This window comes from Bison bison, unplaced genomic scaffold (assembly GCF_000754665.1).
Source record: "Bison bison bison isolate TAMUID 2011002044 unplaced genomic scaffold, Bison_UMD1.0 scf7180017864341, whole genome shotgun sequence".
Classification (NCBI taxonomy): domain Eukaryota; kingdom Metazoa; phylum Chordata; class Mammalia; order Artiodactyla; family Bovidae; genus Bison; species Bison bison.
In genome coordinates, this window is record NW_011494913.1 from 1,741,378 (window position 1) to 1,765,082 (window position 23,705).

Below are 23,705 nucleotides of genomic sequence, written 5' to 3' on the forward strand. Positions count from 1 at the left end.
TGGGGAAACAGTGGAAACAGTGTCAGACTTTATTTTTTTGGGCTCCAAAATCACTGCAGATGGTGACTGCAGCCATGAAATTAAAAGATGCTTATTCCTTGGAAGGAAAGTTATGACCAACCTAGATAGTATATTGAAAAGCAGAGACATTATTTTGCCAACAAAGGTCCATCTAGTCAAGGCTATGGTTTTTCCAGTGGTCATGTATGGATGTGAGAGTTGGACTGTGAAGAAAGCTGAGCGCCGAAGAATTGATGCTTTTGAACTGTGGTGTTGGAGAAGACTCTTGAGAGTCCCTTGGACTGCAAGGAGATCCAACCAGTCCATTCTGAAGGAGATCAGCCCTGGGATTTCTTTGGAAGGAATGATGCTAAAGCTGAAACTCCAGTACTTTGGCCACCTCATGCCAAGAGTTGACTCATTGGAAAAGACTCTGATGCTGTGAGGGATTGAGGGCAGGAGGAGAAGGGGACGACAGAGGATGAGATGGCTGGATGGCATCACCGACTCGATGGACATGAGTCTGAGTGAACTCCGGGAGTTGGTGATGTACAGGGAGGCCTGGTGGGCTGAGATTCATGGGGTCGCAAAAGGTCGGACACGACTGAACTGAACTGAATGGGTCTGGATGCCATGATCTTAGTTTTTTTAATGTTTGGTTTTAAGCCAGCTTTTTCACTCTCCTCCTTCATCCTCATCTTAAGAGACTCTTTAGTTCCTCTTTGCTTTCTGCCATTAGAGTGGTATCATCCATGTATGTGAGGTTGTTGATCTTTCTCCCACTTATCTTTTTTTTTCTTTAATGCATTTTATTTTTCATTTATTTATTTTATAATTGAAGGATAATTGCTTAATAGAATTTTGTTGTTTTCTGCCAGATATCAACATGAATCCCACTTACCTTGATTCCAGCTTGTAACTCATCCAGCCTGGCATTTCTCATGATGTGTTCAACATATAGATTGAACAAACAGGGTGACAGCAGAGAGCCCTGTCGTACTGCTTTTCAGTCTTGAACCAATTAGTTGTTCCATACAGGATTCTAACTGTTGCTTCTTGATCCACATACAGGTTTCTGCCATACAGAATTACCATACTTTAAATGTACTATACTTAAAAAAAGATTACTCTTATAGAAAGTAACTCAGAAAATCTCAGACATTTCCAAATCCTGTACCATGAATTATTCTTAGTTCAACATTAAATTAAAACTCAAAGACAATTGTAAAGTATTTCAGAGAAGATTATATCATTAGATTGTGTAGTCAACATGTACTTTTTCAGATCGTTATGACTGCCTTGTTTAATTGCTTAATGGGGACTATGTGTCACAGCTCCTAAAATGAAGCCCACTCACAATGTCTGCTTCAAAGTTATAAACAAATATAGGAGAAAGTTTCATGAATATTTGAAGACCAGAAGTTAGCTTATCAACAAGTGAAGTGATGGCATTCATAATGCAAGCAAATAAGGAAACTTTATAGCTGAGGTGTCAGATTGGCTTTGTCTCAAGAAAGACCACAGTTCAAGATGATTGATATTATTTATGTTGCAATTATTTGTGCATTTAGAAATCAATAAGAGTGCGAGGTTTTGGCGGCCATGGCTCCCAATGTGCCTGCAGCCGAACCGGTCCCAGAGTCTCCTAAAGGCATTCAGGCCGTGCTCTTAGGGCCACCTGGAGCTGGCAAGGGTACCCAGGCACCCAAATTGGCTGAAAACTTCTGTGTCTGCCATTTGGCTACCGGAGACATGCTGAGGGCCATGGTGGCTTCCGGCTCAGAGCTGGGAAAGAAGCTGAAGGTGACTATGGATGCCGGGAAGCTGGTGAGTGATGAAATGGTTTTGGAGCTCATTGAAAAGAATTTGGAGACCCCTCCATGCAAAAATGGTTTTCTTCTAGATGGCTTCTCTCAGACTGTGAGGCAGGCAGAAATGTTTGATGATCTCATGGAGAAGAGGAAAGAGAAGCTTGATTATGTGATTGAATTCAGCATCCCAGACTCTCTCCTCATCCGGAGAATCACAGGAAGACTGATTCACCCCCAGAGTGGCCGCTACTACCACGAGGAGTTCAACCCCCCAAAGGAACCCATGAAAGATGATATCACTGGGGAACCCTTGATCTGCCTATCAGACGATAATGAGAAGGCCTTGAAAATCCGCCTGGAGGCCTACCACACTCAAACCACCCTGCTGGTGGAGCACTACAGTAAACGGGGGATCCACTCTGCCATCGATGCATCCCAGACCCCTGACATCGTGTTTGCAAGCATCCTAGCAGCATTCTCCAAAGCCACATCCTAGTAACAGAAGGCCAGGCGAGACTGCACCACTACTCATCACCCCACGGCATGATCCCTGCTCTTAGGTGCTGGGCAGAGGGAGGGCTGGGCAGAGGGAGGGCCGGTCAGGGTAAGGATGGGGGCAGAGGTGCCGTGAGGGCCCAAGAGGGGAGAGGAGCTGTGTTGCCCTGAAGCAGTTTCTTTTACGTGGAGTAGAACTCTTAAAAGTATAAGCAAAGCGGAAAATTAAGTTTTTAAAACACTTGATTGGAGGCTATAAATAGAAACAAGGAGATGTAATGTTATTTCTAAGGAATCATGTTTTCATTTACTTTGGTCTGGTGACAACTGGACAGGTCTCAGTGCCCTGAGACCTCAGCTTTTATCAGAACCTCATGCCAGCCCAGGAATGCAGGAAATCACACTGTTGTCCCTTAGCTTGGAACAGGACGGGAGTTGATTACTAATCCTGATTACCCATACCATGAAATCAGAACGTCATCTCCCCACGTGAAAGAGACATGGAGTGTGTTCCTGGGGGCGGTGTCTCAACAAATCCAGCTTACTGGAGTCATGGGGCAGGCTGGTGTCCCTCCCTTCCATACTCACCACTGATTTACCAGCCCACCTGCCCTCACGGTGAGCCCTCCGCAGCCACCCAGCATACGCCACAGTCCTGCGCTCTTGCCTTCCTCCACCCACATCGTGTGAAAGGACTCTTTTTAATGAATGAGCAAGTGTCCTAAGCAACATTATCCAAAGACTTTCCTTTCCATCCTTAAATCCTATGACTGGGATCACTCTACAACACTGTGATGTATTATTTTCAATGAGGTGCCTTTCTTACCTGTCCAAATGCTGCCTGTTTGGCCCCTAAATAAAGCGTGTTAAAAGTTTGTAAAAAAAAAAAAAAAGCAATAAATATTCTTGGTAGGAAATAGTGCATTCAGGTTCTAATCCTTTTTTTTTTTCCCCCAAGTGATAGCACCCTAAGCATTTTGTTAGTAACAGTGTCTTTCTTGTGGACTTGGGCCTCTCAGTTATTAATACTTAAGATGTTCTTGGGAGATAACATATATTACCCTTACTTCAGACTGTCAAGTAGAAGTATAGAGAAGTGAAGGAATGTTCTGTTCCTTGTCTACTCGTGACTGGCTGGGGAATATTAAAGCCCTTCTGACTCACAGATGACTCACCAGAGGACAGAATCATTAATGTGGGTTCTCTAGTGATTTGTAGGATGGCCCTGATATCTGCTATCATGACCAGTGTTCTTATGGTCATCCTGAAAGGATTTGTACATGTGGAGTGTGTTTTGTGGTAAAGGTTATTATCAGAAAATAGGGATGGCAGTCATCTGGCACAGGTATGCTGTCTCTTTTCCTGCTCATGGCAGATATTGCTGTTTGATCACAATTCTTTACTGCAGAGTCTAGATTTCACCTCAGAATCCTTCTGAATGGATTGCTCAGGGCCATTACCACAAAATGAAATTATTACTTTTCAGCCTTGACTTACTATTTATTAAGTTAATTTACACTGAAATTATGAGTTTACTTAAAAGGTGAGGCTCTGTCATATTTGTGCTCCTATAGTAGGCACCAAGTATGCCCTCATACCTTCCTTTGGGCCAGACAGACACGCATGCAATTATAAGACAAACTCAGCTCTATTAGTGGTGTGAAGGGAATAGCGAAGCATGAAGGATTAGTTTTAACTGGAAAAGTTTGTGAGTGTAGTGCTGTTTTACTTGGAGGGTGGGGTCTTCCAAGTGGTTTTTACAACTTTAGCAAGGGCATAGAAGGTAGAAAGTAGAGGATAGATTTTGAGGAATGACAGAAATGTATCTTGGCTTGAATGTACAGTATTTGCAGCGATAGGGTAGAACCTCACAGAGAAGCTTAATCTCTGCACAGTGGGTTTGAGTTTTATTTTATTGTTCCTGGGCCACATGTGGTTTTTAATCTGTAGAATGATATGATCAGATCTGTGCTTTGAGAGAATAACTGTTGACAGTCTGTATAGAAGTGAAGTGGAAATCTTGATAATGGAGGAAGCCTTTGTAGTCATGCAGAAAGAGGTGAGGGTGAGACCTAGAATTGTGAAACGGAAATGCTGAATTCTGTATAAAATTTTAAAGATAAAATCGATGTGACACATTAAATTGAGGTTGAAGTTTGGAGAGATTGAAATGGTATCTGCTGACTAAAAGAACCTTTTCTGCTTTTTAATTCAGACTTCTATTTTATGTCTTTTTAAGTATATTCATGTACTATTATAATTTTTAAGAACTTGTTTGATACTAAATACATTAAAAAATTTTTTTTAATGCAGTTTTTTGGTTAAAACATTTTAAGTGGCAAATATATGGGCATATTTAAAGTATATAAGCAATAATGATTAAAAGTAAAAGAAGCCTTTTCACCAAATTCTCACTTCGCTAATGGTAATCACTGTTAACAATTTTTTGTGTTTAAATATACAGGTGTACACATATCTCTATGTGGTATCTTTATCTGTTTATCATGTTACTTTTATAAAAATGGGATTCACTGTATAGATTCTGTAAGTAACAGAAATGAACATGTTCATTTACATGTCCCAAAGATAGAGTCTTTCTGTAGCATACAATAACAAAAAGCAAAATATGCAAACTTGAAATTATTCTTAGTAATCAGAGTTTAGTATTCTTACTTAGAAATGATGTTTCAAGCCAATGATTATCCATTAATTAATTTAGTTTGTCTAAGCTTTTCTTACCTTAAGTTTCTTGGAAATTATCTGTAAGCTGATGTTTAAGTATATATTTTCTATAAACATAATTATTGTTGAAATAAAATGTTTGTTAGAATAGTCATTCAATTTAAACAGTTTTACATTTTCATAATCTCAAACATTGCATATGCATAATATTGACTTATTTGATCAGTAAGCCTGTATACGTTTTAGAAAGTTGTTCTAATGTGATAGTCACTCTGCCTGCTTCAGCTTAGGTTTCAAAGCTGTGCTGAAGATGTTTTCCTGGACTTTTCTAGGGCATGCCTAAGCAGGTCTTTCCATCCAAACTAGAGGATATTTATTAGTTTCCAAGTTTTATTAACTCGCCAGTTTTCTCTTATTACTCCTTCTAGGCAGTGCAATCAGGCTAGGAGCGACCACACTGTACGGAATCTTTTTCTGGCCACTACTTTTTAAAATTTAGAGATTTTTTTGTTTGAACATTTTCTTGTTTGATTGTAGCTGGTGAGTTTTTGGCTGAAAAATCACACACACATAAACACACATTTTGTATACTCTGTCCCTTTTATTTATTATTGAGGATAGGAAGTTCTGTAATTCTGTTTCACCCTACTATCTTTTATTTATTTATTTTTACTTAAATGTTTGTATGATTTTCTAACTATGTACATTTGACATGAATAATAACTAACATGTACATACTTTAGAAACTCTCTAATTCTTAAGATCAGAAATTAGAATCAATTTTTTTTAATTGAAAAAATAAAACCAACAAATTAAAGACAATGTCTTAAGATACATAGTTAAAAAAAATCAGTGACCCTAAGGCATGCATTTTGCTTTTATTTGAATTTTGCTCTTGTTCGTGGTCTTATAACATTTCTATATAACCACAGAGATCATATAGTGGCCATATTATATTTTTGTTACTGTTGGGACATCTTAATATTTTTAATATTTAATATTAATCTCAATTGTAATGTCATCACATGACGTAGTGTATTATAGTAAATAGTTACTCACATAGAGGACTCTGTTTCTCATTGTATGCTCTTGTGTGTACTTTGAACCTTTTTATTGTGTTTTTAATTACCTTTAAAATAAATCTTGAGAAGTTGACATTCATGGATTAATCAATGTTATTAAATCATTTTGCCTCTCACTCTGGCACTAACTGTAATGTATGTTTATATTCCTGGATAGATATACTTTTGAGATATATGTTTAAAATGACAGCTGACATTTTATTCCTTAATGCCAGAATAATTTTTTTGCTGCTGTTGGATTCTTTATCTGCATCCTTCCCATAAACTTTAATAATGGAAGTTTAAAGTTTTTGTAAGAGCATGTGTGCTTAAAAACAACAACAACAAAATCACACATTTTTAAAGGAGATATTAGTCACTCTTTACAACCCCATGGACTGCAGGCTTCCCTGTCCTTTACCATCTCCCGGAGTTTGCTCGAACTCATGTCCATTGAGTTGATGATGCCATCCAATCATCTCATCCTCTGTTGCCTCCTTCTCCTCTTGCCCTGTCTTTCCCAGCATCAGGGTCTTTTTCAGTGAGTTGGCTCTTTGCATCAGATGGCCAAAATATTAGAGTTTCAGCTTCAGCATCAGTCTTTCCAATGAGTATTTAGTTGATTTCCTTCAGGATTGACTGGTTTGATCTTGCTGTCCAAGGGACTCTGAAGAATCTTCTCCAGCACCACAGTTTGAAAGCATCAGTTCTTCAGCGCTCAGCCTTCTTTATGGTCCAACTCTCACGTCTGTACATGACTACTGGAAAAACCATAGCTTTGATGCTATGGCCCTTTGCTGGCAAAGTGATGTTTCTCCTTTAATGTGCTGTCTAGATCTATCATAGCTTTTCTTCCAAGAAGCAAGCATCTTTTCATTTCATGGCTGCAGTCACTGTCCACAGTGATTTGGAGCCCAAGAAAATAAAGTCTTCCTAAACAGAAAAATAATTTGGATTAGAAATTGGAAGTTGTGCTATAGAAGTGTTATTTTCTGTACAGATTTGTAGTTTAATTTTATTATTTCTGGATTTTGCTGTCATCATCCATAGCCCAAGTTTATACAAGTGCATATAAAGATGTTCTTTATTTTCTTTTTTTTTTCTGAAAAAGAAAAAAATTTCATTTTAATCTCCATTTTTAAAAAGTAAAGCAAAAATTAAAAGGAATTAGAATTTACAAATAACCCTAATGATTGCTTTAAAATGTAAAAAGTATTTAACAGACTTGATTATTCTTTATTTTCTTATAGTATTAAGTTATTAATTAGTGCATTCAGTATTTATTAAGAGTTCAGTAGGAATCATGAGTAGCTTTTGGGCTTTTCTGCATATAATTATTTAAGAATATGCATTCATATTATGTGATAATCCATGTTATTATCTTTATTTAGGAATGTTTAATGTATTCTTTTGTCTCCTCAGATTCTGTCAAATTTTAAGAACAAATGCACCGTATAGCTCATGGAAGAGAAAACACAAATCAAGACTTTTTTGGGTTCCAAGTTGCCAAAGTATGGAACAAAATCTGTAAGAAGTACACTGCAGCCAATGCCAAATGGGAAACCTGTTAATTTGTTGGGAACTTCCAAGAGTAGCAGCGTCAAAAGTTACATCAAAAATAATGGGTCTGATTGTTCATCGTCCCATTCATTTAACTGGAGAACAGCAAATAAATATGAGTTTAGTGCACAAAGTTCTGAAGAGCCTAATAATACTCAGAGTTCACATGCTAAAGTAATTGATCCTGAAAAAATTACACCTACTCAAGGAGTGTTTGATAAAAATGGGATGAAGGGAGGTTTGAAAAATATTTCTCTACTCACATCAAAGTTAGCAAAGCCATCCACTATGTTTGTGTCATCGACAGAGGAGTTAAACCAAAAGTCTTTGTCCGGACCATCTAATTTGGGTAAATTCACCAAAGGCACATTGTTAGCAAGGACTTCCTATGCTTCAGTCAGTGCTCCAAAATCTCAGTTGAATGGATTTTATGGAAACCGATCAGCTGGTAGCATACAAAGGCCTAGAGCAAACTCCTGTGCCACCAGAGGCAGTTCTGGAGAAAGCTTAGCACAATCTCTAGATAATATCAAATCGCTTGCTTGTGAAAAAATGGTAAGGTCACAGAGTTTTTCACATTCCATTCAGAATTCATTCCTTCCACCTTCATCTATAACCAGATCACATTCCTTCAATAGAGCTGCAGATCTTACAAAGCCTTATCAGAACCAACAGCTACCCATTAGAGTGCCTCTGAGGTCAAGTATGCTAACAAGAAATTCCCGGCAGTCAGAAGTCCTCAATGGGAATGAACATTTAGGATTTGGATTTAATAGGCCTTATGCTGCTGGTGGAAAGAAGTTGGCTTTACCAAATGGCCAGGGTGTAACTTCCACTTTCGGTTATAGGATGGTTCATCCCTCTCTTCTGAAATCTAGCCGACCTCCGTTTTCTGGGACTCTCACAGTTGATGGTAATAAAAATTCACCTGCTAACACATGTATAGAGGAAGACGCTGCACTTGTGGCTAAAGACAGAGCTGTGGATAAGGACCAAGAACTAATTGAAAATGATAGTTATAGAATAGAAAATGACCAGACCATGAAGCGTGATGCTAAAATTAGGTACCTGAGTGATGATGTGGATGATATTTCCTTGTCTTCTTTGTCATCTTCTGATAAGAATGATTTAAGTGAAGACTTCAGTGATGATTTTATAGATATAGAAGACTCCAACAGAACTAGAATAACTCCAGAGGAAATTTCTCTCAAAGAAGAAAAGTGTGAAAATGTACCACCAAAAGATATATTTGATTCCCCCAAGGAAAATGAAAAATCCTTCAGTAAAACTGATGAATGGATAGATATAAGTGTCTCTGGTAAATATTAATGTCCTTAATTTTTTTGCTTTTTTCTTGATAATATAGCTGAATTTATACTTAGGATTATCTTCTGATTAATTTCAAAATAGTAACAATTTCATGGAGGGATGGATCTGGACAAAACTGGAATGGAGCGACATTTAATGTCCTTGTGACTTTTGTTCCTTGTCGTATTTTTCATGCTAAAACAACATCCATAAAACATCCAGTATCTTACCTTTGTTCTTTGTCACACACAGGCTTATTCCTGCTTGTTTCAAAATTATTTTTTTTCCCTGCTTCCTCCAATCAGTGGCATCCTATTCTAAACTATCTCTTCCCTTAGAAACTAGATCACTGCTGTGTGTTGAGTAAAGCTTCACCAAAGTGTAAATGGACTAATAGATGTAATGTCCAGTCTAATGGATTTTTTATCCTAGACAATTTTCATTTTTTTCAAGGAAGACTTGGATTTTCTTGCTTAGCAAATCCAATGGCTATACTTTTTCAGGAGCTTTTTTTTTTTTTTTTAATGAGAGAAGAGAGGTAGCACCTGTTTGACATTTCTTCTTATACTTGGTAATCTTGGTGCTGAATACTGGAGAAAATATATCTCTTTGCCCATCTGGACTGAGAACAAACTGAGGGTTTGGGTGAGGCATGTAGTCCGATCGAGGGAGTAGGCTATCACTGAGATATGTATAAACTCTTGACTGTCTTGAGGGTCTTCTAGTTAGGAATGACTGCTGGAGCAATTTATTTCCCTATTAAGAAGCAACTGCAAGAATAAATGATAAACACAGAGTAAGGAGTTTCCTGGGCAGTGCTTAAAAATAAATACCCTAGGAGATATTCAAAGAATATGAGGCTTTATTTACATTTCCAGAAATACTGCAGAAGTGAAAGATGGCTCAATGAAATTTATTGGGAAATATTTCAGTAGGTTATTTTTAAGATTTTACATCTTGTTTTTTTATTGTTTAGATTTAGAATATACTAATTATGAATACTTTTTTGCCAACTCTTTTGCTATATCAATTTATTAAAGCTTGTATTTTTGAAACAAATAATTATATTTTGTGAACTAATAACTTTTTCCCCCTCTCTTTTAAAAATTCAATTGAAGACAGGAGTGAATGTTCAAAACATGCTTCTGGAAATAACTTGATTTCACCAGACACAGATTACAGAGCTGGTTCTTCATTTGAACTCTCTCCATCTGATAGCTCTGATGGAACGTACATGTGGGATGAAGAGGGCTTGGAGCCCATTGGAAATGTCCACCCAGTTGGGAGCTATGAGTCCTCCGAAATGAACAGCATAGTATGTATGGATTTATGTACCATTTGGGAACATTTTGTTTACTTTGCTATTAGAGAGACTTGGGATGTTTGGATTTTTGTAAGTTTATGAATTAACTCTCCTCGTCTGAGAAATGGGAATTCATATTTCTTAAGAGACTACAAAATATCTGGTCTTAAATACATAATGAAGCATATATTTGTGTCATATAAAGATTGAGTTAATTATGGTCTCATATACATTTATGATGCAGTTGACCTTTAAACAACATGGGTTTGACTTTTGAGGGTCTACTTATCTGTAAATTTGTTTCAGTAGTAGAAACACTTCAGCACTACACAGCCTGTGGTTGGTTGGGTTTGTGTATGCGAAGCTGCAGATGTGGAGAACCGCATAGATGGGGTGCCAGCTGTAAGCTAACCATGGATTTTCAACTGTGCAGAGGGCCAGCACCTCTAACCTTGCGTTGTTCAAAGGTCAGCTCTACGTAAATAAATGCCTATATATATGCCTATATATTCACATAGGCATATTGTCTTTTTCAGTTTCTCAAGGTAGGAGAAGGCAGTCTAGAGATGTTTTGTCACATTGAGGAATGCTGCTGGTAACTAATGGGTAGACACTGGGATACTGTTTAACATCCTGTAATACACAGGATAACACCCACAACAAAAAATTATCCAGCCCAAGATGTCAGTAGTGCTGCTGTTGAGAAACCCTGGGCTAGGCTGTGCTGTGGTAGCATTCTCAATGCCAATTTGCAGTGACATAACGAAATGAAAGTTTATTTTTTACTCTTACAAAGTCTACTGTAGGTCGGGACATCTCTGTAGGGCAGCTGTCTTCAGTGTTCTAAGCCACTTTGATCTTGGGGCTTCATTGTGGCCTTCTGAGACCCTTTGTCCCTATGGTAATGAGGATGTCACACAAGCAGTTTACTGACAGAGGATTTACACATGCAGTTACTGCTTTGGCCTGGAGATGGCATATGGAACTTTTACTCACAATTTACTAAACTGAGTTAATCTTACGTATTGAGTGGGCAGGAAGTGTAATTTTCTTGTGTGCCTGGTAGGCAAGGGAACCAGACATTGGTGAGCACTGGAAGACCTACCATATATTTATACATGCATATTTTAAGAAAAATTGCTAGTAATGTGGATTATATGCAATGTGAATAAAGCATAATTGGTGTGAGTAAAACTATTCTCTATCATTACTTAATATATAAAATACAATTTTCCAGTAGTTGTAAGGAAAACTCGTAGTCCTTGTGGATATATTAAATTCCAGGAAGATTTTAGGTGCTGGAATTTTCTGTCTCCATGTAAACCTGTGATTTGGAAAAAAAATAAAGATCATTACCAGAAACTTGTTAAATTGCACAGACATGGAGAGGACACATACTTAATTTAGAGGCATCATCTCTTATTTCTTTAGATAAAGGAAGTTCAGAAAAGATTACAGTTTAAGAGCGTTACGTGCTGTCTTACTAGATAGAACTTTTTAAGTGAATATGATTGGAATTGAAATGAGCATTGAGTCCAGCAGATGGCAGCAGTCAGCCACCTGGTACCGGACATTTTTCAGACGGTTCATTGTTCTTATTACTTAAATGATGAGATAGCCTCTGGAAGAGTTCAGTGCATATCTGAATTGACCATTAGTCTCTACAGTTCATGAATTTCCTTCTTGGTTATTTCGCCTGTGTATATGAGATGGTAAACAAAAATATTCATTCTGTGCTTTGGAATGGAATGGTGTCTGTGTGTCATTCTCTTTGGATCTAAGAGGAAGGATGAGAAAGGATGGAGAATTAAGTTGAAAACAGAGTGTGATAGTGGGTTTACCATTTTTCTCTAAAATTCTACAAACATTTTGTTTTTTCTACTTTAAATTAGTTTTATTAGGTGTGTACTTGTTTAGAGTTGTTTCCTTGGTAAATTGGATTTCCAGTCATCATGTAGTGATCTTCTCTAACCCTCATTATGCCTTTTGTCTTAAGGCCTCTTTTTTTCAGAATTAGTATATTTTACCAGTTTTATTTATACATTTTTGTTGCCTTTATCATGTATGGTTTTAAATTTTCGTGTAAATAAGTTTAGTATTGTTTTTCTTTACAGTTTTTACTATGTGTGTGTGTATAAGACATCGTTTTCTAGTTCTGGGGCCATACAAAATACTTAGTATGTTGAGAGCTGCTGCTGCTGTGGCTGCTAAGTTGCTTCAGTCATGTCCAACTCTGTGGGACCCCATAGACGGCAGCCCACCAGGCTCCCCCGTCCATGGGATTCTCCAGGCAAGAACCCTGGAGTGGGTTGCCATTTCCTTCTCCAATGCATGAAAGTGAAAAGTGAAAGTGAAAGTGAAGTCGCTCAGTCGTGTCCGACTCTTAGCGACCCCATGGACCGCAGCCTACCAGGCCCTCCATCCATGGGATTCTCCAGGCAAGAATGCTGGAGTGGGGTGCCATTGCCTTCTCCGAGTATGTTGAGAGGCAATATAGCAAATGATTAAGAACCAGGGCTATGAAGCAAATTAGATTAAAAATCCCATTACTGTTATATACTAATTGTATACCTTTGGATTCTCTGTTCCTTTATTTTTGTAATGGAATGGGGATAATAACAGCACGTATCTCTAGGGCTGATATTGGGAAGTACATGCCTGAATGTTTTAGCAGCCATGTGATAGTGGTTGTTGAGTATTTTCAGTATCATCTCAGACTACCCCATAGGATTGTTGTGAACCTTAAATAAGGTCATATATAAAAAATAATTAATGCCAGGGAAATAGTAAGAGCTCAGAAAATGTTAGCTATTTATTATTATGCTGTTGTTTTCATTTTTTTTACATTTGAGACTTCCATCTGAAGTTGGTATGAGGCATAATAATTTACCTTCATTAATATTCTTTCATAATATACTTGGGGTGCTGTGTGGAAAAAAAAGAATTAACATATCAGCTGAGATTGCCTGTCCTTAGAAAGGCTGACCCTTTGCTGGTAAACAGTTCCCTTACTGTGATACAGAACTTCCCCTAAGTGGTAAGAGTGGTTCACTGTGCCTCAGCTGTACTCTGGTTTATGCTGTGTACCTGCGTTCCTTCTGGGGTCCTGACGTTTTCGTATATCCTAGTCAGAGGGTGCCCATGTCACCAGCCCTCAAAAACAACTGAGTTTCTTAGGGACATGTGTAATAGACAACAGTTTTCATGTGTTGTTGCAACTTGTTGGAGGAATTGAGCATGTACATTGATTCTGCTGGGAGGGGACTCAAAGCTAATGCTTCGTTTCTTCAATTCTGCCCCATCTGATTTTTCCTTTTCTCTTTTTGTTTCATGTCCTTGTGCTGGAACACACATGGACATGAAACAAAATGAGTATATATGACTGCTGAGCCCTGTGAGTCCTTCCGTTAGACCATCTAACGTTGGGGATGGTCTCGAGGGCTCTGACATAGGCACTGATTCAAAGTGCCTTTGATTCAAACACCTTTGTTCACTGCAGTGTCCTTTTTGTTTATCATCTTTCCATATTTCTATAAGAATCCTTTGAAGTAGCTACGGACCAGTTAGTAACTCTTTCTTCAGATTTGGTTGAATTTAGGTGGATTGAGTAAATTGATATTGATAGGTTGGGAACTAGCTTACTCTCAGTCTGGTATTCTTGATTTTCAAGCCTTCTATCTACTCAGGATAACCGAGCATTTTAAAACTCAGTAAACTTTTAGTTGATATTTAACCTTTTTGAACAGGAAATACAGCATTTTTTTTATTTTGCTAGTAAATATTGTCAGAATCATACTGTTATGTGCACAGCTTTAAGCGGAAGCATTTTCCGCTGTTGTAAGTACAGCGAACCGTACTCAGAACCATCTTTGCTGAGGTGCTGTGACCAATATAAGCGCTCCCATTGCAGGGGAATTGAATTCAAATGTCACAATGACTGATTTCCTGACGCTTAAATATTTAGGGATTGATAATTTTAAATCATCACATGGACTGCTTTTATTTTGGGGAGGATTTTTATGGAAGACTAAAGAAGTGGTTGAACCAGATGTTCCTGGCTTTCTTTTTTTGTTCTATCAGCCTTGACTTATCTTCATATAGTAGGCAGGTTTAACGTCCTTATCATTTAGATAGAACCTTTCTCATTTTAAAATGTAGATTCAAACTCTAGCTTGGGAGCTTTTGACAGTCAGTGAGTAGATGCCCACACCTTTCATTGCACGTTTACCTGTGCATTTGTAAGGGAACAGCTGGCTGGGTTTGGGTTGCTACCTTGGTGACTGATGTTGCTAGACTTTATTCAAACTTAAATGTATGCTAAATGTCATAATATTCCTTGCAGTAACTTATGTGGGAATAGGACTTCCCTAGGTTTATTTTGCACTGGATTTTGAAATTACCTGTGGTCTAGAAATGTAGCAGAGGAATACCAGAATATCAATTTGGTTTGTATTTGTCATATTTAGTTTTACTGTGCTTGGTTTAATTTCTGTCTACTGTTTCTTTGGGGTGTATTAACAGGAGTCAGCAGGCTACAGCCTTGAGGCTGTCCACTCATTTGTAAATCAGTTCAGTTCAGTTCTCAGTTGTGTCTGACTCTTTGCGACCCCATGGACTGCAGCATGCCAGGCGTCCTTGTCCATCACCAACTCCCATCGAGTCGGTGATGCCATCCAATCAACTCATCCGCTGTTGTCCCCTTCTCTTCCTGCCTTCAGTCTCCCAGCAAGGTCTTTTCCGGTGAGTCAGTTCTTCGCATCAGGTGGCCAGAGTATTGGAGTTTCAGCTTCAGCATCAGTCCTTCCAATGAATATTTTTGTGAATAAATTTATGTATATTTATATATGTAGATAAATTTTTGCAATAAATTTACATGTAGTCTGGCTGCTTTTGTGCTACTCTGGCAGTGCTGAGTAGTTACAACAGAGACTGTATTGCACACAAACATAAAATATTTACTCTCTGAGCTTTAAGAAATAGTTTGCTGACCCTCATATTAGAACACTGAAAATACATTTTAAAGATTCAGAGATTAACTTTTCTTAGGCATTCAGTTTTCTCTGTGTTGTCCTTGCTAAGCTGTCATCCTCTGGCTCCCAATGGGAGGCAGCTGTCGATATATTTAACATATTTGAGTGACCGTCATGGGCAGAGCACTGAGGATACAGTGATCAAGACCGCTGCAGGTTCTGTTTTAGTGCGTACATTCTGTTGAGGCACATGTAGTTGAAGCATTTAGCTAAGTCATTCATTTTCTTCAATTGATAAGTGAGGAAAGTGCTGCAAAGGAAAATTAGCAAGTGAAAGTATATTGCTGGAACACCTGGTCTGGTGTGGGTGCTAAATAAGGCTTTTTTGGAAAATGATGGTTAGGCTTAGTTGGCCCAGGGAATACAGTAAGTTGGTGAAAAGGATATATGTGATTGGAAGAATGTTGGTTTTAAGCTGGAAAGGGGCATAACTTGATTTATATTTTCAGAATACTTTGTATAAAGATTGAACTAGAAGAGAGGCAAACAGTGGCTGGAAGCTGTCGTTCATGTGAGGGGTGGTAGTGGCTTGGACTAAAGTGGTGGCAGAGGGCAGCTTCGAGGAATCTGCAATTTTGAAAGTGGGTTTAGAGGGTACAAGTGATTAAATTCCATTACTCATTGACTGTAAGGGAGAAAAGTGTTACCTCCTCACTTTTAAAAGTTCGGATTGGTACTGCTGTTCTCATTCATTCTGCCAAAATCATCCTAAATTGCCAGTTTGACTTATTTTCCTGATGGTTTTCTCAAACCTTATAATGTCAAACCTGAACTGCTTGAGTGGCTCTCCATGGCCTGCTCTACTTTATACAGGTCTATCTCATTGCTTTTGATCTTCAGGTCCTACTACGTGTCTTGAATATAGTGATGACATCTCTCTCTCATCACTCTTCTAGGTTTCTGGCACTAAATAAGAACTCAATATATACTTGTTGAAATAGTGTCATGATGATGTGCCATTTAATTCAAAATAAATAGAAACACTTAAAACTAAATATAATGTTTAATATTCAATAGTTTTTCCATACACATTGTGACATAACCTATTTACAGAGTAAGTTTCTAAGGTACCACGTGTCATAATAGCAAGTTGCAAATAGCTAAAAATGTGACATTAGCATAGACTGATAGTGGAGGGACAGCTTACAGAAAGTTGAGACCGACCTAATATAGGTAAATGAACATGTCAAACTGACAGTGATACTTTCAGTATGCTCTGATACATACTTTCAGTATGCTCTGATACAGAATGCAGAACTTGAACTCATGGAAGGGATCTATTACAAATAAGGGGACAGAATGAGTTGAGGAAACTAAATTTTTCTTAATTTCCTTTTTATTGGCTGGACTAGTGAATCTGCCATGCCCATTTAATTACTAACATAGCTTCTTGGCCTGTTAATGTAGCTTTTAGGTTTAAAAACAAAGGTTAAGTTTATTTTATATAGTTGTTGTGACCCTTTAAACATAATATTTTTCTTCATTCTGTATTATTATTACTTCTCATAAATTAAAACTGTTTAATATGAAGTTCAATTCAGTAATTATTTATTGAGCTTCTGGTATGTCTCAGGCATACTGTTCAGTGCTAAAGTTACTGAATATATGCAAGGCTGTCTTTATTCTTTATGGCTTTAAAATCTAGTATGAAAAGTGATTATAAATATACAGTCATAGTGTAGTTTTTAAGTGATATCATGCATGCTGTGTTAGCATATGTATGATATGCTATGAGGAAGTGACAGCTGAGTTGAGTTTTGAAGAATGGATACAAAGTTGACCAGTTGGTCAAAGAAAAGGGAAGGTGAGTGTTTTGGGCATAAGGAATAGCATGTACCTGGAGGGACCACAAAATCATGATGTATGAGAGGAATATCTGCATCGCTAAGAATATGATGTGTGAAGTAGAGAGTGGTTAGAGATGAAGCTATGAAATTAAGAAAGTGAAAAGGAAGAAGAATCTTGTATCTCAAATCAGAAAGACAAATGTTTACAAATCAGGTTTTAGAATAAGGCAGATATAATTTAAATTTTATGTCAACATCTGTATTTCAGATCTTTATACATACTTCCAGTCTGTATATTAAGACCATGAGTAGAATGTTTTTTTCTGCACAGTTTTTCAGTTTTCATAAACATGGAATTATTGGACTATCTAAAACTTCTGGGTCAAAGCCCCCATTTCAGTGAATTTAAAAGTAGTTTGTTAAAGAAAAGTAAAAAGAATAAGTAGTTCACTACGAAGTCTTTTTGCCTAGCAGAGAACCTGGCATACAGTAGATGCATAATTAGTAATATCGGAGAAGGCAATGGCACCCCACTCCAGTACTCTTGCCTGGAAAATCCCATGGACGGAGGAGCCCGGTGGGCTGCAGTCCATGGGGTCACTAAGAGTTGGACACGACTGAGCGACTTCACTTTCACTTTTCACTTTCATGCATTGGAGAAGGAAATGGCAACCCACTCCAGTGTTCTTGCCTGGAGAATCCCAGGGACGGGGGAGCCTGGTGGGCTGCCGTCTATGGGGTTGCACAGAGTCGGACACGACTGAAGCGACTTAGCAGCAGCAGCAGCATGAATAAAATACTGAATTCCATGAGTTGGATCAGATAGACTTTATGAACTAGTTATAGTTAATGAGGATGCTGAGGCTGAGTAGTTAAATGCGTTTACTAATTAAATGAAATTTGGGCTTCCCTGGTGGCTCAGATGGTAAAGAGTCTGCCTGCAATGTAGGAGACCCGGGTTCAGTCCCTGGGTCCGGAAGATCCCCTGGAGAAGGAAATGGCTACCCACTCCAGTATTCTTGCCTGGAGAACCCCATGGACAGAGGAGCTTGTTGGGCTACAGTCCATGGGGTCAGAAAGAGTTGGATACAACTGAGCAACTAACACAGGAGTTATTGAAGTTGCTGTTCTAACCTAAATGAGTAGTCACTTCAGAATTGTTAATTTGTACCCTCACAGGACATACCTTTATCAATTAGAGTATGGTGCTTACGTAGAATTCCTTTGCCTTTAGCCTTTTGGACTCCATTCATTTCCACAGTTACTTAGGATAGTGATTTATTCCCCTCACCTCCTTCAATGAGGTGGTTTCATAAACTTAAAAAAAAATCATATGCATTAAGATTTACTCTGTGTGCTGTAAAGATCACTGAATTTTGACAAATGCTTAATGTCTTATTTCATAAAGAATAGTTTCACCATCCTAAAATGTCCCTACATTTCATGTATTTATCCCTCCCTGCAACGAACCCCTTGCAAACACTAATGTATATAGAAAATCTCTATAATTTTGCCTTTTAAAGAATGCCATATAATTAAAATCATACACCATATAGCTTTTTCATATTGGCTTCTTTGATTTAGCAATATGTGTTTAAGACTGATCCATATCTTTTTATGGCTTGGTACTTCATTTCTTTTTATTGATGAATAATATTACATTGTATGGATTACCACAGCTATAAAGGACATTTTGGTTGCTTCATTTTTGGCCATTATGAATAAAGCTGCTGTAATTGACCTGCAGGTATTTATGTGGACAGGTGTTTTCATTTCATTTGGGAAAATACCAGAGTGCAATTGCTTAATCATGTGGTAAGACTGTTTAGCCTTATAAGAAATTACCAATCTGTTTTGCAAAGTGGCTGTACCAAATTGCATTCCCACTGACAGTGTGTGAGAGTTCTAGTTCTCCGTTCTCACCAGCAATTGCTATCGTCAGTGTTTTGTTTTTAGGCATTCTAATAGGTATGCAGTAGTATTCTGTTATTGTTTTAAATTTGGAAATTCCCTAACAGCAGAACGTTTATCATGTGTTTGTCATCTGTATATCTTTAAGTGTCAGTTTAATATCTTTTGCCCATTTTTAAATTGATTTCTTGTTATTGAATTTTAAGAGTTCTTTGTATGCTTCGGATGTGTCTTTTATTAGATGTGTGATTTGCATGTGTCTCTCCCAGCATATGTCTTGTCTTTTCATCCTCTTTAAAGTGTCTTTCACAGAGCAAAGTTTTAATAAATTCCCACTTAATTTTTTTTCTTTCACAGATCATGCTGTAGGTTGTATTGTTAAAAATCATCACCAAATGCAAGGTCATGTAGTTTTTCTACTTTGTTTACTTCAGTAAGTTTTATAGTCTTATGTTTTGCATTTTCGTCTGTGAGCCATATTGAGTTAGTTTTTGTGTAACACCCATGTTTGGGTTAATTTTTTTCAAGAAGTTTTGTCTAAGAGTTTGAGCACTGTTTGTTGAGAAGACTGTACTTTCCGCATTGAGTTCCCGTTGCTCTTTTGAGAGAACCAGTTGAGTGTATGTATGTGTGTGGGCCTCCTTTGAGCTCACTGTTCTGTTTTGTCGATCTGTGTGTCTGTTCTTTCGCCAGTAACATACTGTGTTAATTATTGCCTTGTTATGTCTTATACTAAGTCTTGTGTTGTATAATAAAGAATTCAGCTGACTTTTGTTCTCAGTTTTTGTGTGGGAGCCTCTACATCTTTGGAAATTCCCAAGTGATAGGGGTGCTTTTGTTCATGATGGGTCCTGATAGTTTATGCTTACAAGGTGACTCAGGCTGGGGGTAGGGCATGTGAGAAAAACCAAACATGCAGTTAGAAAGTTGGGGTGTTGAGCCCTCTGATAGTTTGACCTCCAGGGAGCGAGGGAACTGGGCTGGAGATTGCTTTGGTCATGCGGCCCATGATTCAAGCTCGCGTGTCTTTAACGAAACTCCAGTGAAAAGTCTGGATACCGAATCCCAGGTGCATGTCCCTGGTTAGCCATACTTTCTGCCTATTGTTATTCATCAGTTTGCCAAGGAGGTGACCTATTCTGACTCCATGGAGAGGGAACACGGAAGCTTCACGTTTGGGACCACCCTAGGCTTTGCCCCGTGTGTCTCTTCTTTTGGCTGGTCATGATTTATACCATGTGGACTATAATACAAGTGTAATCATAAAGTATAATCCTTTGCTGAGTGTCGTAAGTTGTTCTGGTGAACAACCTGATGGAATAGTTTGTTGTTTAGTTGCTAAGTCATGCCCAACTCTTTTGCGACCCCATGGACCATAGCCCACCAGTCTCCTCTGTCTGTGGGATTTCCCAGGTAAGAACGCTGGAATGGGTTTCCATTTCCTCCTCCAGGGGATCTTCCTGACCCAGGGATCAAACCAGCGTCTCCTGAGTTTTTGTGGGCAGATTCTTTACTGCTCAGCTACCAGGGAAGCCTTGAGGGAGTATTGGGAACCTCCAAGTTTGTAGTCAGTTAGGAAGTACAGGGCCTGGGAACCCCTGAGATTTTTTGGCCAATGGTGTCTGAATTAAATGTTAGTCTTATGTAAGACTGTCCCATTAACCTGTGAAGTTTGTGCTAACTCTGGATAGCTAATGTCGAAAGTCATTGTAGCTGGTGTCAGAAAAAAATGAAATATGCTACATCTAATTTGACTGACTGAAAGAAACATGTGGGAAGCAAAAGGATTAAAGGACTGGGAATGAAGAAATTTTGATTCTTGGATGGCTGTGTAGTCAGTGATCATATGAAACTGCAGCTGTGCTGTGATCTATTACTAAAGGCAAAAGTTTTGGAACAGAATTTAGAAATGGTGGTAGCTATAATCCCTAATGAGGTGACTCACTGGATACAGAAGAAAATGCAGAATAATAAGAAACAAACTGAATATATTATCCGTTGGCTATTGTTACTTGTAATAGCTAAAATGAAAGTAATACAGAGTGCTGGGGCTGATCGTGATGCTGGGCCAAGCTTAGATTTCAGTCTGATCTACTACCAATAGCTTTTAAAGCCAACCCTAATGGGAACGATTATTCTAGGACAAAAGGCAGTACTCTTATGAACACTGGTTACCAGGAAGGTAGTAAAGTTATGAAACCGTAAAACTACTGAAACCAGGGGTTATAGTGCCAGGGAGTAGTCTTATATTGTGGGCTGTGCCATCAACTTCCTGAAGAACTTTTATTAAATGGATTGTGAGAGTGACTAATTTAGGAGTAGTATCTTTGGTTTTAAGTGTTTCAGAGTGGAAGAGAGTATTGGGTTGATATAGGTAGGACCCACAACTCACTTTAGAACCATCACAGATGGCTGTTCATAGTAGGTTACCTGGGGGAGTGGGTAGCCTGGTGTACTGGATAAAACCGACTGTAGTCTGTGTACCTGAGAAGAGAGACTGTGTTTCTTCCATAAATGCCAAGTGGAACATCACAGATGACGGGGCTGTGCCCTCTGTAGCAAGCCATGCTGGATTGACTTTATGATGATTGTATTATTTTTCTACTGAGTATGCCCCATAGTCAGGTCATATCAACTCTTGTGATTAAGAGGACTCTTTTTACATGGGCACCTCATGAAATCATACAGTTGTAAAACCAAGCATCTGTCTAAGAAACCTTAATAGATTTGCCTTATTGATATTAAAGGTAAAAAAAAAAAGTCATTAACAAGAAAAAGGAGGAAAACAGAAGGGGAGAGCCAAGGGATTTGTCCCAGTAGGGGTTGATGTTTATGAGAAGTGGGGTGAATATATGGGACACTGATGAGGTTAAGATGAAGATGTTAATGCCGCACTGTTGAATGTTGAGTGTCCCAAGAGGAGCTGATGCTGGTTCTACAACCCCAAAGGGATCTCAGCTACACCATTCTATTTATCTCAGTTTGAAGGAATTTTAAAAGCTGACAAAGATGAAAATGAGGACTCTGACCTGGAATCACCTGGGACAGTAATCTGGTAGATTAGACAAAATGAAGATAGATGGACAAAAGGGACAGAGTCCCTTGGCTCTTACCCTCTGGGGAAAAGTGAGTGGGTGAAAGAGTCACCAGCTGTAGAAGAGACCTTTCTGTAGTCCTTGACACAGATACCCATGTACTTTGGTATCAAAACATGTTGATGAACAAGTCCTAAACTGGGACCCCTTTTAGATTGAGAGAAAATAGTAATGCTTGGGTTGATGGATTAAGGTGAAAGTACCAAGTGAAAGTTTAAGCAGGTTTTATGTAAAGTAATTGGTCCTGTTAACTGAATGTTTTATGGAAAAGGATATTATGCCCTTGGTAGTATTGTGAAGCCAAAGGTTTGATAAAATTTTAATAGAGGCTACTGTTAGGAATGCATAGTTGATGGTCCTATGAAGGTCTGAGAGTAATAATTCCACCACCAAAAATACAATTCTTAAAAACAGCTTGAGGATTTTTATCTTTATCTATTTGAAATAGTTTCTCTCTGAATGGTTATTCTATGAATTTGATGCACAAGTTAGACTTGTGTATATTATTTTACTTTTGATTTTTAGGGATTCGTTTAAGCATTATTTGCAATAGTAGAATATTGAAAACAGCATAACCCCCCAAATAACATTCGTAATACATAGGAATAGCATATTATAGAGGCTAAGTAGGGGAAACAGTATGATAATATAGATACTTGTTTAAAAGTTTCAAAATTTTATTTTTTAATTAAATTAAAACTAAATTTATTTAAAAATAATTTAATTGTAATTTGTGTATTAAATTTATTTTAAAAATAAGTTAAAAATAAGTAATTTTAAATCAGTAATTTATTAATTACTTAATTATTTAATTTTATATTGGTAATTTTAGTTAAATTAATACTCTATTTTAAATCAATAAATCTTAACAATGATGAATAGTTTAATTTTAATTTACGATCAACAATTTATTTCAAATTAATAATTTATTACTTAATTTTTAGAAAAAGTAAGCAAATATGAATATATTTACCGCCCTTCAACTTCTAAGCATATACATTATGCTTTTGCTGTTACAATTAGTTCTTTAATAAATAGCCTTGTCTTTTTGTATTTTGGGGATAGATATATAGAATTGTGATACTGTATTAAAGGTTAAATGTACAAGCAATTTTCTTAGATATTTGAGTAATATTTTTAAATTTTCAAAAGCTCTTTTTTATTCTTGAATGAAATTTCTTTCAACGTGAATGGTTAATTTTATGTTGAATGAAATTTCATTAGAAATGGATTTAGAAAACGCAGAGGAACCAGAGATCAAACTGCCAACATCCTTTGGATCATCGAGAAAAGCAGGGGAGTTCCAGAAAACATCTATTTCTGCTTTATTGACTACACCAAAGCCTTTGATTCTGTGGATCACAACAAACTGTGGAAAAATTCTTGAAGAGATGGGAATACCAGACCATCTGACCTGCCTCCTGAGAAATCTGTATGCTGGTCAAGAAGCAACAGTTAGAACTGGACATGGAACAACAGACTGGTTCCAAATCAGGAAAGGAGTACGTCAAGACTGCATATTGTCACCCTGCTTGTTTAACTTATATGCAGAGTACATCATGCGAAATGCTGGGCTGGATGAAGCATAAGCTGGAATCAAGATTGCCGGGAGAAATATCAATAACCTCAGATCCCCCTATGGCAGAAAGTGAAGAAGAACTA

The 23,705-nt window shown here is 37.7% G+C and overlaps 1 protein-coding gene and 1 pseudogene across 6 annotated transcripts in view; both read left to right on the plus strand.

Moving 5' to 3' along the window:
* CCSER2 (coiled-coil serine-rich protein 2) overlaps positions 1 to 23,705 on the plus strand; it is a 158,422-nt gene that overhangs the window by 30,109 nt on the left and 104,608 nt on the right. For all 5 annotated transcript variants that reach the window (XR_826527.1, XR_826528.1, XM_010854379.1 and 2 more), the window contains exons 2-3: positions 7,472 to 8,927; positions 10,036 to 10,232. Coding sequence is in view for 3 of the 5 variants with exons in the window: in XM_010854379.1 (XP_010852681.1) it covers positions 7,511 to 8,927; positions 10,036 to 10,232 (1,614 nt within the window). In the remaining 2 variants the exon portion in view is untranslated. The remainder of the gene's footprint in view (positions 1 to 7,471; positions 8,928 to 10,035; positions 10,233 to 23,705) is intronic.
* On the plus strand, positions 951 to 3,674 carry LOC104998980 (annotated as a pseudogene). The gene has a single exon (XR_826529.1). The product of XR_826529.1 is annotated as an adenylate kinase 2, mitochondrial pseudogene (transcript).